We start from the raw sequence: 14,578 nt of genomic DNA, 5'->3' as shown, positions 1-14,578 counted from the left end.
TTGTGCTTTGACTTATAACATAGAGAATAGTACATCTTGTCAATACTAAACATAATGTTCAAATATTTCCTGTCTAGATTAAAACTGTGTGTGCATGTGATTGGCACTCAATGAGAACTTCATGACTTCTCTAAAAGCTAATGAATGTTGTGATCAATGAGATGAGATTGGGTTTGTTCTCTGGAGGCATTCGGGTCAATACAAGATATACACACATTTTGTGTTTTGACTTTCTTAACCCCTTAAGGACCAAACTTCTGGATAAAAAGGGAATCATGACATGTCACACATGTCATGTGTCCTTAAGGGGCTAAAGGGACAATATAGGATTCAAAACAACTATTGTTTAATGGAGCAGTTTTGGTGTATCGATCATGCCCGTACAGTTTCACTGCTCAATTCTCTGTCATTTATTACAGTTACAGTTGCATGTGTTGTACCCTCTCTCTCCACGTGCATTATTTTTGTTATAACAAATATGGTATACAGAAGACATTTGAGATTACATAAAAACAAATTATATTATTAAAACCTGCAGGCATTGCTAATATTTCGTTATGAAATAAACAAATTAAACAGCTAATTTTATTTTATTTTAAGATTACTGGAAACATATGTGCATGTGTTTTCAAGAATCTACCCCAGTAATTTTGTTTGGTATCTGGGTAATATTAATAGAGTCCAGTTGTATTGTTCAAAGAGACATCTTTATTGCATTTAGTAGGGTTTGGCCTTATTAATATGCTGTATTTTTAGCATGGTCAAATCTTTATAGTTTTTGCACAAAAAATAAATGTTTTGCAGAATGCTGCATCATAAACCTGCCTATTTAGCCACACCCACTCACTCCAGAAAGACTTTCCCATCAAAGGTATGTACAGGGCCGGCCTTAGGCCTTTAGGCGCCCTGTGCGTAAAATCTTCACAGCTCCCCCCCGTCACCCCCCACCATCATACATGTATGATGTAATGTTTGTGTTGTCTGTGTATGTGATAGTAGGTATGATGACTGTGTGTGATATTTATCCTATGTGTTGGCTGTGTGTGATATTTGTAATGGGTGTATTAACAGTGTGTGATATGCGTGTATTGGTTGTATGTGATACACACACACACACACATACACACACAGGAAGACATCGACACACACAGAGGCAGGCAGTCACACACACACAGGCAGACAGTCACACACACACACACACAGGCAGTCATACACACACACACACACAGTCACACACAGGCACACACAGGCGCACACACACAGGCAGTCACACACACACAGGCAGTCATACACACACAGGCAGTCACACACACACACACACACACGCACAGGCAGTCATACACACACACACAGGCAGTCATACACACACAGGCAGTCACACACACACACACAGGTAGTCACACACACACACAGGCAGTCATACACACGCACATGCACACAGTCACACACAGTCACACACAGGCGCACACACACAGGCAGTCACACACACACAGGTAGTCATACACACACAGGCAGTCCCCCCACACACACACACAGGCAGTCACACACACACACACAGACAGTCATACACACACACACACACACACACACAGGCAGTCATACACACACACACAGACAGTCATACATACACACACACACACAGGCATACAGACACACACACTCACAGGCAGTCATACAGACACACACACACACACACACACCGGCAGTCATACACACACACACACACACACACACAGGCAGTCATACACACACACACAGACAGTCATACAGACACACAGACACAGGCATACAGACACACACACTCTCAGGCAGTCATACAGACACACACACAGGCAGTCATACACACACACAGACACACACACACACACAGGCATACAGACACACACACACACACACACAGGCATACAGACACACACAGGCAGTCATACAGACACACACACAGGTAGTCACACACAGACAGACAGTCATACACACACATACACAGGCAGACAGTCACACTCACACTGACAATCACACAGTTACCTGTGGAGTTCATTGTGGAGGCAGGCAGGCAGTGCAGCTCCTTTAGACTGTTTGTTGGGGGAAGCAGGGACTCCTTCCTGCTTCCCCTGCAGCAGTTATCCGGTGCTTGTAGCTCCGCCCTCGCCGCATGGTAAGCCCCACCCCTGCCTCACGCTAAGCTCCGCCCCTGCCGCAAGCTAAGCTCCGCCCCGCCGCAATTTTTTTTTACATTCCGGCCGGCCATGTGTGAGCTGTGTCGGCTGCAGGGCGCCCCCCCTCCATGGCGCCCTGTGCGGCCGCACAGCTCGCACACCCCTAAGGCCGGCCCTGGGTATGTACATATTCTGAGCCCCAACAGCACCGAGTATAAATGACAACCCAGTTTCAAACAGTCAGATGAACTGCAAACAGCTAGTGATACCCTTACTATATGCCTCTCTGGATGTCCTCTCCTTCGAATGCAGGTTGTTTTGTTGTTCAGGTCACTGTCAGTGGCTGAGCTGTGTACATACATTTGATAAGGAAGTATTTTTCTGGAGTGAAGGGGGCGTGGCTAAAGAGGCAGGCTAATGGTGCAGCATTCTATTGAACATTTTTTTTTTAATGCAATAACAATAAAGATTTTGGCATATTAATGAGGCCAGACCCTATCAAATGCATTAAAGTTGTACTGGTGCCCAGAGTGTCCCTTTAAGCACTGCAACCTCTTCATCTTAATGACGAACACAATGATTAATTGACCTTTGTCAGCTTTGATGACAAAAGTCATCATATTCTAACTGATGACGTCATCAAGGGAGGAATGACTGCGCAGAGGAGACTATCCGAACGCTTGATTACAGATGAGTTTAATTTTATAAACTAAAAATATATGTAAATAAGTTGCCAAATAGCCAAAATGTATTAATCTCCTCAAAATACCTCTTGTGTTCCCTAAACACCACATGTAGTATAGAAATACCAATATAAAATGAATGCTTATAAAGGAGTGCACTATAGTGACAGGAATACAAACATGTATTACTTTATCTATAGAACCACAAGCAGAAGTGGGATACGGCTGTACAGTCTATATAGGGAACATGCAAGGAAAAAAAAACAATAGTGTGATACAGTATATACAGTGAAAATGTGCGCTTAAATGGATGCACTCACGAGATAGTAAAGGTAAAACAGCATTCAAGGTGCCTCCCCAGGAAATATGGGGGGATGCTGGTATCCTTCGGTAGTGTCTAGCAGCCAAATGGGACACAGGACTCCAGGTGAGTAATGGTAGAAAATATTTGTAGTTTCATTTTCTTTAAAAGGTGATACAACACCAAGCAGATAAAATATAAAAGTGCAGCAGTAGGTCCAACGCGTTTCGTTCAACACAGGAACTTCATCAGGGACCACACAGTAAAAGAAATCAACAGCAATATTGCAGATTGTAAAAAAAAATATACACATCCTACTCACCCTAACAATAATCACTATAAATAGGGCTAATCCCAATGTCCCATTGGTCCTAAGTGTGGGGGGTGTCCTCCGGGCTGCTCTCCATTGGTCAAGGGATAATATCATCCAGCTGATTCCATTTTCGGCATTTCAATGCCCAGAAAACGAGCGCGTTTTTTTCATACGCCGGAACCGGAAGTAGACGTTTTCTTTCACTTCCGCGTTCCACATGCGTTCCACGTGCGTTCCACTTGCGTTCCAAGGGCAGTCCGCACATGCTCAGTGGGTATTACACAACTATCTCAATCGAAAACATCCTAATGCATTTAAAAAAAGCCCTTAAAAGCTCAAAACATAACTAAAGGTGCAATTAATCTCTAGAAAGAGAAAAAATAAATTAATATATGATATACAAACATAATTAGTTACTTTAGTGAACTTGAACTTGTCATGTGACAAAATTAAACATTAAACATTATACTTCTGGTGTCTGTAATTCTATGGAAATAGCAAACACCTTCTCTGCAAATCTATTTAAAGTGACAGACTCTTCATAAATTTCTATAAACCTCTTCTTTATTGAGGATATTGTTATAATAAACCCCTCCATAGGTTTATTTTAAAGTGACACACACCTTATCTCCAAAAACCTGTTTGAAGTTATAGATTCCTCCGTGAATCAGTAAAGGTGACAAGCACCTATTACAAAATTAACCAAGTGACTCATACCTGATAGGCTAAAAAAAATAATCAACTAAAAAACCATAACCTATAAATTTTACAAATGTTCCCTAAATATTATTAGTTAAGGACATTATAAATACCTGATTAGTACACATAACTGTATAATATAAACTACGTTAGTAATTATTATTGTTTCATATATGCTATCTTGATCTGTTTTTTATCTTAATTATATTCTTTGGTTTCATACATATGCACCAAAAAATAGATCACTCTCATTGTCCCATATCATCAAAAGAAAAAGAAAGGCGAAAAAGGAGAAAAAAGTTATCCCCCGGCCAGAGGGAGTCCACATTAACATGTCCCTAGTAACCTATATGATTGATTGGTACTCCTTTGTCTGGAGGAAGGGTACTCCCTTAAAAAAGAAATTATAGAGAGAAGAGTAATCGTTACGGTTACTCCAAAAAGCACACAAGATCTATCCCAATATTTAAGCCCCTTGGTTCCAGGGTCTTTAGCTTGTGTATCCAGAAGGTTTCCCTCTGGGATAGCTTCTTAACTCTATCTCCTCCCCGTCAATAGGGCAGAACATGCTCGATCCCCATACATCGAAATTCTTTGAATGAAAAAGAAGGACAGCTGGAGCAGTGGGCGGAGACTGAATGAGTAACAAGTCCCTTACGTATATTGTTCAGGTGTTCCAAGATTCTAACTTTAAAAATACGTTGTGTCCGTCCCACATACTGTTTGCCACACGGACACTGCAGTAAATATACTACATGGTCCGTGTGGCAACTAATTGGTGATTTAATCCCAAAGGATTCTCCAGTTACACAACTGTCGAATTCATTGGTTCTTTCCATATGGGCAGTGGTGCAAGCTTTGCAGCTATTGCATCCTCTAAAACAACCTGAATCGGGAGGTACATTAGATCTGTTGGTTTTAATCGCATAGCTGGGCGCTAGCATGTTCTTAAGGTTCTTATTTCGCTTGAAAATCACTGTTGGACGTTCAGATAGAGAACTGCCCAAAATGGGGTCCTGTTGTAAGATAGGCCAGAATTCAGTTAAACTTCTTTTTATCTTAAGATGATCGGTATTGTATTGAGTTACAAAGGAAGATCTAAAATTACCCCTCCCTCCTGTCCCCGGTGGTTTGTCCTCCAAAAGTTGGCTTCGTTCTAAAGAGCCTATGGAGCGGATCTCTTTCTCTAGGGTGTTTTTGTTATAGCCCCTCGCACACAATTTGTTCTTTATATGTGTGGACTGGGTATGGAAATCATGTGGGCGGGAACAATTGCGCTTAAGTCTAGTGAACTGGCTACGCGCTATGCCTTTAAGCCACGGTTTGTGGTGGCAGCTACGTTGGTGGACGAAACCATTGCCATCCGTTGGCTTGAAGAAACATTTAGTATGGATTTGGCCCTGATCACAGAAAATTTCGAGGTCCAAAAAATGGATCCTGCTCTTGTTCCACTCAGGAGTAAAGACAAGGTTGAACAAGTTGGAATTGAGATAATGAACATAATCTGAAAAGCTGTCAGAAGACCCCTTCCAGATGACGATCACATCATCAATATAACGCCGCCAGAGCACCATGCTCTCCCTCCAGTCATGCCCAGACCATACGAAGAGTTCTTCCCATCTCCGCATATAGGTGTTGGCATAACTGGGGGCGAACCTGGTGCCCATGGCGGTACCTGTTATCTGGAGATAATGTTGATCGTTAAAAAAGAAAAAATTGTGTTCTAATATAAACTGGACAGAAGTCAATATGAAATCCCTCTGGCCTGAGGACAAGTCCAAATCCTGGGACATATAGTGATCAAGAGCTTCCAGCCCCAAACGGTGATTGATTACCGTATACAGAGATGTCACGTCAAGCGTGGCCCAACTGTAGTCGGATTCCCATTCTATACTCTCCAATTCTTGGAGAAAGGACTTAGTATCGCGTATATATGAGGGGGCCCCCTGGGCATATTTTTGGAGAAACGAATCCATATATGCTGATAAATTAGCTGTGAGAGAGTTCACTCCACTGATGATAGGGCGACCTGGTGGATCAGGGAGGCGTTTGTGGGTTTTAGGAAGGAAATAGAATATTGGAATTACTGGATTTTTTTGAAACAAGAAATCAAAATTCTTTTGCGATATAATTCCGCTATCCCTGGCTTTGATCAAAATTTCCTTCAGTTTTAAATTATACACCAGGGTGGGGTTATTTTGTAATGTGATATACGTCTTCCTATCCCCCAGGATGTTAAGGGACTCCTTCAGATAGTAGGAGGCTGTCATCAACACTATCCCTCCTCCCTTATCGGCCTCCCTGATCACCAGGTCCTTTGAGCATATGGTGGACCAGGCTTTTCAATCCATTACTCTCGAAAGAAAGAGAGGTTCATCCCCTTTTAATTTAACTAAGAAGGAGAAGGACACTTTACAACACCTTATGGAAAGAGAGGACCTGGTGATCAGGGAGGCCGATAAGGGAGGAGGGATAGTGTTGATGACAGCCTCCTACTATCTGAAGGAGTCCCTTAACATCCTGGGGGATAGGAAGACGTATATCACATTACAAAATAACCCCACCCTGGTGTATAATTTAAAACTGAAGGAAATTTTGATCAAAGCCAGGGATAGCGGAATTATATCGCAAAAGAATTTTGATTTCTTGTTTCAAAAAAATCCAGTAATTCCAATATTCTATTTCCTTCCTAAAACCCACAAACGCCTCCCTGATCCACCAGGTCGCCCTATCATCAGTGGAGTGAACTCTCTCACAGCTAATTTATCAGCATATATGGATTCGTTTCTCCAAAAATATGCCCAGGGGGCCCCCTCATATATACGCGATACTAAGTCCTTTCTCCAAGAATTGGAGAGTATAGAATGGGAATCCGACTACAGTTGGGCCACGCTTGACGTGACATCTCTGTATACGGTAATCAATCACCGTTTGGGGCTGGAAGCTCTTGATCACTATATGTCCCAGGATTTGGACTTGTCCTCAGGCCAGAGGGATTTCATATTGACTTCTGTCCAGTTTATATTAGAACACAATTTTTTCTTTTTTAACGATCAACATTATCTCCAGATAACAGGTACCGCCATGGGCACCAGGTTCGCCCCCAGTTATGCCAACACCTATATGCGGAGATGGGAAGAACTCTTCGTATGGTCTGGGCATGACTGGAGGGAGAGCCTGGTGCTCTGGCGGCGTTATATTGACGATGTGATCGTCATCTGGAAGGGGTCTTCTGACAGCTTTTCAGATTATGTTCATTATCTCAATTCCAACTTGTTCAATCTTGTCTTTACTCCTGAGTGGAACAAGAGCAGGATCCATTTTTTGGACCTCAAAATTTTCTGTGATCAGGGCCAAATCCATACTAAATGTTTCTTCAAGCCAACGGATGGCAATGGTTTCGTCCACCAACGTAGCTGCCACCACAAACCGTGGCTTAAAGGCATAGCGCGTAGCCAGTTCACTAGACTTAAGCGCAATTGTTCCCGCCCACATGATTTCCATACCCAGTCCACACATATAAAGAACAAATTGTGTGCGAGGGGCTATAACAAAAACACCCTAGAGAAAGAGATCCGCTCCATAGGCTCTTTAGAACGAAGCCAACTTTTGGAGGACAAACCACCTGGGACAGGAGGGAGGGGTAATTTTAGATCTTCCTTTGTAACTCAATACAATACCGATCATCTTAAGATAAAAAGAAGTTTAACTGAATTCTGGCCTATCTTACAACAGGACCCCATTTTGGGCAGTTCTCTATCTGAACGTCCAACAGTGATTTTCAAGCGAAATAAGAACCTTAAGAACATGCTAGCGCCCAGCTATGCGATTAAAACCAACAGATCTAATGTACCTCCCGATTCAGGTTGTTTTAGAGGATGCAATAGCTGCAAAGCTTGCACCACTGCCCATATGGAAAGAACCAAGGAATTCGGCAGTTGTGTAACTGGAGAATCCTTTGGGATTAAATCACCAATTAGTTGCCACACGGACCATGTAGTATATTTACTGCAGTGTCCGTGTGGCAAACAGTATGTGGGACGGACACAACGTATTTTTAAAGTTAGAATCTTGGAACACCTGAACAATATACGTAAGGGACTTGTTACTCATTCAGTCTCCGCCCACTGCTCCAGCTGTCCTTCTTTTTCATTCAAAGAATTTCGATGTATGGGGATCGAGCATGTTCTGCCCTATTGACGGGGAGGAGATAGAGTTAAGAAGCTATCCCAGAGGGAAACCTTCTGGATACACAAGCTAAAGACCCTGGAACCAAGGGGCTTAAATATTGGGATAGATCTTGTGTGCTTTTTGGAGTAACCGTAACGATTACTCTTCTCTCTATAATTTCTTTTTTAAGGGAGTACCCTTCCTCCAGACAAAGGAGTACCAATCAATCATATAGGTTACTAGGGACATGTTAATGTGGACTCCCTCTGGCCGGGGGATAACTTTTTTCTCCTTTTTCGCCTTTCTTTTTCTTTTGATGATATGGGACAATGAGAGTGATCTATTTTTTGGTGCATATGTATGAAACCAAAGAATATAATTAAGATAAAAAACAGATCAAGATAGCATATATGAAACAATAATAATTACTAACGTAGTTTATATTATACAGTTATGTGTACTAATCAGGTATTTATAATGTCCTTAACTAATAATATTTAGGGAACATTTGTAAAATTTATAGGTTATGGTTTTTTAGTTGATTATTTTTTTTAGCCTATCAGGTATGAGTCACTTGGTTAATTTTGTAATAGGTGCTTGTCACCTTTACTGATTCACGGAGGAATCTATAACTTCAAACAGGTTTTTGGAGATAAGGTGTGTGTCACTTTAAAATAAACCTATGGAGGGATTTATTATGACAATATCCTCAATAAAGAAGAGGTTTATAGAAATTTATGAAGAGTCTGTCACTTTAAATAGATTTGCAGAGAAGGTGTTTGCTATTTCCATAGAATTACAGACACCAGAAGTATAATGTTTAATGTTTAATTTTGTCACATGACAAGTTCAAGTTCACTAAAGTAACTAATTATGTTTGTATATCATATATTAATTTATTTTTTCTCTTTCTAGAGATTAATTGCACCTTTAGTTATGTTTTGAGCTTTTAAGGGCTTTTTTTAAATGCATTAGGATGTTTTCGATTGAGATAGTTGTGTAATACCCACTGAGCATGTGCGGACTGCCCTTGGAACGCACGTGGAACGCATGTGGAACGCGGAAGTGAAAGAAAACGTCTACTTCCGGTTCCGGCGTATGAAAAAAACGCGCTCGTTTTCTGGGCATTGAAATGCCGAAAATGGAATCAGCTGGATGATATTATCCCTTGACCAATGGAGAGCAGCCCGGAGGACACCCCCCACACTTAGGACCAATGGGACATTGGGATTAGCCCTATTTATAGTGATTATTGTTAGGGTGAGTAGGATGTGTATATTTTTTTTTACAATCTGCAATATTGCTGTTGATTTCTTTTACTGTGCGGTCCCTGATGAAGTTCCTGTGTTGAACGAAACGCGTTGGACCTACTGCTGCACTTTTATATTTTATCTGCTTGGTGTTGTATCACCTTTTAAAGAAAATAAAACTACAAATATTTTCTACCATTACTCACCTGGAGTCCTGTGTCCCATTTGGCTGCTAGACACTACCGAAGGATACCAGCATCCCCCCATATTTCCTGGGGAGGCACCTTGAATGCTGTTTTACCTTTACTATCTCGTGAGTGCATCCATTTAAGCGCACATTTTCACTGTATATACTGTATCACACTATTGTTTTTTTTTCCTTGCATGTTCCCTATATAGACTGTACAGCCGTATCCCACTTCTGCTTGTGGTTCTATACATATATATGATCGTTTTTGTGGTGGATAACGATCTTGGGAGGCTACAGACTAATTGAAGTTAAGTAATCGATATTTAACACTCAACAACGTAGTTGTTTTGTTTTATTACTTTATCTATAGCTGTAATAACACTATTTAGGTGGGCAGCCCCCCTGTAACCAGAACACGGGTTCTGTCGCAGTTGTCTCCTTCCCTGCTCCGCTTTTTTGACTGAGATTGATGATCTCAGCCAAGTGCTCATACACAGCAAGTGCTCATACATAGCAAAAGGCCAATCAGCATCTCCTCATAGAGATGTTTTGAATCAATGCATCTCTAGGGGGAATGTTCAGTGTCTGCATGCAGAGGGAGGAGACGCTGAATGTTAGTGCTGCACACTGTACAGCACTAACCCAGGAAGAACTTCTAGTAGCCACTAGTCTGAGTAGCCACAAGAAGTGTTACTAGGCAGTAATGTAAACACTGCCATTTCTCTGAAAAAGCAGTATTTACATTAAAAAGCCTGCAGGTACATATTAGTTGTAGCTGTAGTTATGCTGGTGACTATAGTGTCTCTTTAATTTTATGTTTACTTAGCTCTGCTTTTAATAAATATATATTTAAGAGATGTGGGAAATAAAATAAAATAAATGTAGAAATTAACACGGCTTTAACCCCTTAAGGACCAAACTTCTAGAATAAAATGGAATCATGACGTGTCACACATGTCATGTGGCCTTAAGGGGTTAAACTGCAACTGGGTACCTCCATCTAAGCTCACTGTCACTCATTGTTGTAAGCTCTGTCCTTTCCAGTCAGAATAGAGAGAGAATACAGATAAAAAGAAGACATTAAAGGGACACTCCTCTGCCCAAACACAAAAATAAAAGCATGCATGCATTAAATATGCATTTTATAGCGATACATTTTTAAGATATACAGCTTGTAATGACTGCAGTTCTCTTGTCTGTTGTCTTGGCAAGCCCCTCCTCTTCTAACTCTTCTAAGACTTTCTGTGGCTGTCCAATCACAGACTTCCCAATACAGCTCAAGGATAAGTCTTTGCAAGGCAGGTGCTCTGTGCAATTGCTGCCTCTTGAGTTTAGTTTCACTGAGCTAACCGGATGTAACAGGACCGGTTATCTGATTGACAGCCAGCAGGTGTGACAAGTTTAATTTATAAAAGTGTAATTTCATTTTATTTTTTATCTACACTTTTTGCAAAATGTAAAAAAGGACACCTTCTAAACACATAAAGCATTTCAGCAAGTTAAAGTGCTTTACTGATCTGGAGAGTCCCTTTAAACAAAGTTTCTCTCCCTCCTATTTATTTGCAATGTTTACCCTGGCTTTACCTTGTCTCAACTGGATTATGATTTCATATGCTAAATCTTTAATATAAACATAAGAGAAATTAAGCACACAAGTTATAGGTGATGTTCCGTTTTAAAACAGTTGTGTAAATTTCAGAGAAGTGACAGTTCCCCATTCATTTCTTGCTAACAGATACATATTCCCATCATCTTGTTTAATCATTAGGTAACGCTGTGCCAAGTGGAAACTGGGGCCTACTCGATCAAGCTGCTGCGCTAAAATGGACACATGAAAACATTGCTTATTTGGGAGGGGACCCCACACTTATTTCAATAGCCGCAGATCGAGCAGGAGCTGACATAGCAAGCCTCCATTTAATGAGCCCCGAGACCAAACCAATTAGAAGAGCCCTGCTAATGGTAAGGTCTACAGAAATATAAATGTATGTTAATTAATTTATTAACTGTAGAGATAGGATGTATTAACCAAAGAGATATGATTTCAAAACCTGATTTAATTTTTTTTTCAAAACCTTGCAGCCTCAATACATGTGATGTGTGTGTGATTCCTATAAATATCGCACTGAAAAATCTGTAAAAAGAAAAAAAAAGTTCTGATGGTATTGATAATGTTTCAAGTACACAGAACGCGTCAGCTGAAATAATTGTGTTATCGGAGCCACAGTTAATTTGCTACAGCTATAAGCGAATTGAATGGTGGAACCTGTCTACAAGAAATATTGATATCTATCGACATTTATGAGTTTGATCATGATGTAAGGTTGGAGAGGAGAAAGTATTTGTATTTTAAACATCTAGGGTGCCAAGTTTAGCATTCACTTGTGTTAAACAGGGCTGAACCAAGAAAGACATTGTCTAGATCAGGGTGCCCAAAAGGTAGATGCCCAGCTTTGTAGGACTTCAACTCCCATAATGCTTTGCATGCCTTTAGAATGCCTTTAGAGTGACAAGGCATGATGGAACCTGGAGTTTTAAATCATCTGAGGATCTACCTTTGGGGCACTCCTGGTCTAGATCCTTTAGCCACTTAAAGCATTGCCTAACAGAAATAAAAAATGGATATAACCACAGTACTGGTCCAATGTTGCCACTCATAAAAAACCTCGAGCTAAATGAGGGAATGTCCATCAGTTGGTTGTACAGAGAATGAGTGGAGGAGAACCCCAGACTGAGGTGTGATCGGATAGAGGGCTCCAGCAAAGCTCTAGCAGGTTACTTGGCTTATTCTGAGGAGAGAACTGACAGCACTAGAGTGATTCCGTTTTTTTTAACCTCAGTATTGCTTTCACTACCAATACTACAATACTATGGAGACAACGGGGGGGTTCCCCTGTAGGAGGACTGGGGCTGCAGGAATGGGTAGTTTTCCTAATCCCCCTCCATCCACGCATCACCCCTTTTTTTTCTCTTTTTTCTCTTCTACTAACATACAGTTTCCATTAGTTTCCCCCAGCTACTGTGAGAACTTCTCCCCATGTTTATGCAGAGATAAGTTGATTGCCTTCAGACTTGATAACTCACAGTAAGACTTGATAGAAAGCAATAGTAAGTCGCAGGTTTAAGATGGTAGAAATATGGATGGACTCTCTATTGAATACCTGTTCCTATAAATGAGAAGAATGTTTCTGCTAAAATATTTTCTTATAACTATACTAATTCTATTTTGTCTGTATTTGATAGTACATCCGAAATTAACATAAAGATTGTAAAAATAAAAAAATAAAGTAGATGTAAAAGGAGACCTGTACCCTGGGCAGCACAGATCCCTCTTGCCTGTTCTCTATAATACCTTCTGGTATAAGATGGGGCTGTGGTATATAAGGTCATATCCCTGCCCTCTACATATAAAATACAGCTTATGCCAAAAGGAAGGGCAGAGGACATTTGTGTTACTGCCAGAAGCCCAGAATCTAGTTGAACTGCTCTCCAGATGTCTTCTAGTGTCATGTTGGTGTTGCTTCTAGATATGACATGTCGCTTGACTAGATATCCATGAATTACACTGTGTCAATTTGGATACCAATACAAAGACAAAGAAGGAACTGCACTCAGATCACATGAGCTAAATTGGGTGGTCTACCAGACCCAGGGCAGGACCAGCCCAGCAAATTAAATACCAGTTGAAGATGGATGGTCTAGGCACTCCAATGCTCTAACGGCACTTTTATTGGGATACGGTAAACACTGCAACGTTTCAGCCCACACAGCTTGACAAAGATCCCTGTGAGGGTTGAAACGTTGTGGTGGTGTTCACCTTGTCCCAATAAAAGTGCCTTTAGAGCATTGAAGTGCCTTGACCATCTTTCTTCAACTGGTATCTAATTTGGATATCAGTGACTCGCCAAATGTTCTTCCAAATTCTCAGTACATTTAGTGTTTTTGTTGTGTTCAAATTGTGTAATACTTGTCGAAATATATTGTTGCTTTTATGAATTGTTGCAATCTTTTGGACTTTCTCAGACTCACAGCACAAAATGAAAACGTTCTGTATTGCAGAACCAAAACTATATTTTTCTGTTGGGTAGTCAAGACTCCGACAGCTAGAGGAGCAACTGACTTAAGTCCAGCCATGCATTTGGGGAAGTTATAATGCAGTTAAGATAGGATGGAAAAAGTTAAAATTCCTTCCTCTTTTGATATGTGTAATATAATTTTCTTGCATAATCTAGTATATTCATAGGTAGGTAGAACCTACGGAAATATTGACTAGTCTCGCATCTTTAATAAATTCACCCTTCCTGCATTGTTCAATGATAAGACCAATCTTTTACTAACCATACCCATTTCTGGGGGTAATTTATACCAGATGCAGTCAACTTTAGATCATCACAATGTCTGTTTTGAGATAAAGACTCTGTTGCGGTTACCGGCCCGCCGAGCCTCACGGCCGTGCCCGACCGGCACGGCCACGCCGACAACACGAGCTTACCTGCTCGTTGGCGAGCCGGGAACCGCTCCTTCCGTTCTTCCGGGCATCACGCCTGAATCAAACATGGCGCCGACCACGTGGTCGCGCCTAAGAGTAGCTCCGCCCCCGAAAATTATACTAACGTGTGCGTGACGTCACGACGTCAACGCACACGCACGTTTTGGGGTCAGAGGTCGTCCTCTGACCAATCATAGCCTAGAGAGGGGTATTTAAACCCCTAGCTTTCCCCATTACTTTGCCATGTCGTGGTTTCAGTTTCCTGGTTTCCTGAAAGTGCTAATTCTGTGTTTCTGATTTCCTGGTATACTGATCCTTGGCGTTTTCCTG

General features: G+C 41.1%; 1 protein-coding gene across 1 annotated transcript in view; it reads left to right on the top strand.

Moving 5' to 3' along the window:
• The window catches only part of TG (thyroglobulin), a 262,451-nt gene that overhangs the window by 150,430 nt on the left and 97,443 nt on the right, over positions 1 to 14,578 (top strand). The window contains exon 40 of the mRNA XM_063451042.1: positions 11,528 to 11,721. Within this exon, the coding sequence (XP_063307112.1) occupies positions 11,528 to 11,721 (194 nt within the window). The remainder of the gene's footprint in view (positions 1 to 11,527; positions 11,722 to 14,578) is intronic.

This window comes from Pelobates fuscus, chromosome 4, assembly GCF_036172605.1.
Source record: "Pelobates fuscus isolate aPelFus1 chromosome 4, aPelFus1.pri, whole genome shotgun sequence".
Lineage (NCBI taxonomy): Eukaryota > Metazoa > Chordata > Amphibia > Anura > Pelobatidae > Pelobates > Pelobates fuscus.
The sequence above is the reverse complement of the archived record's forward strand: the minus strand, read 5'-3'. Positions and strand labels throughout refer to the sequence as shown.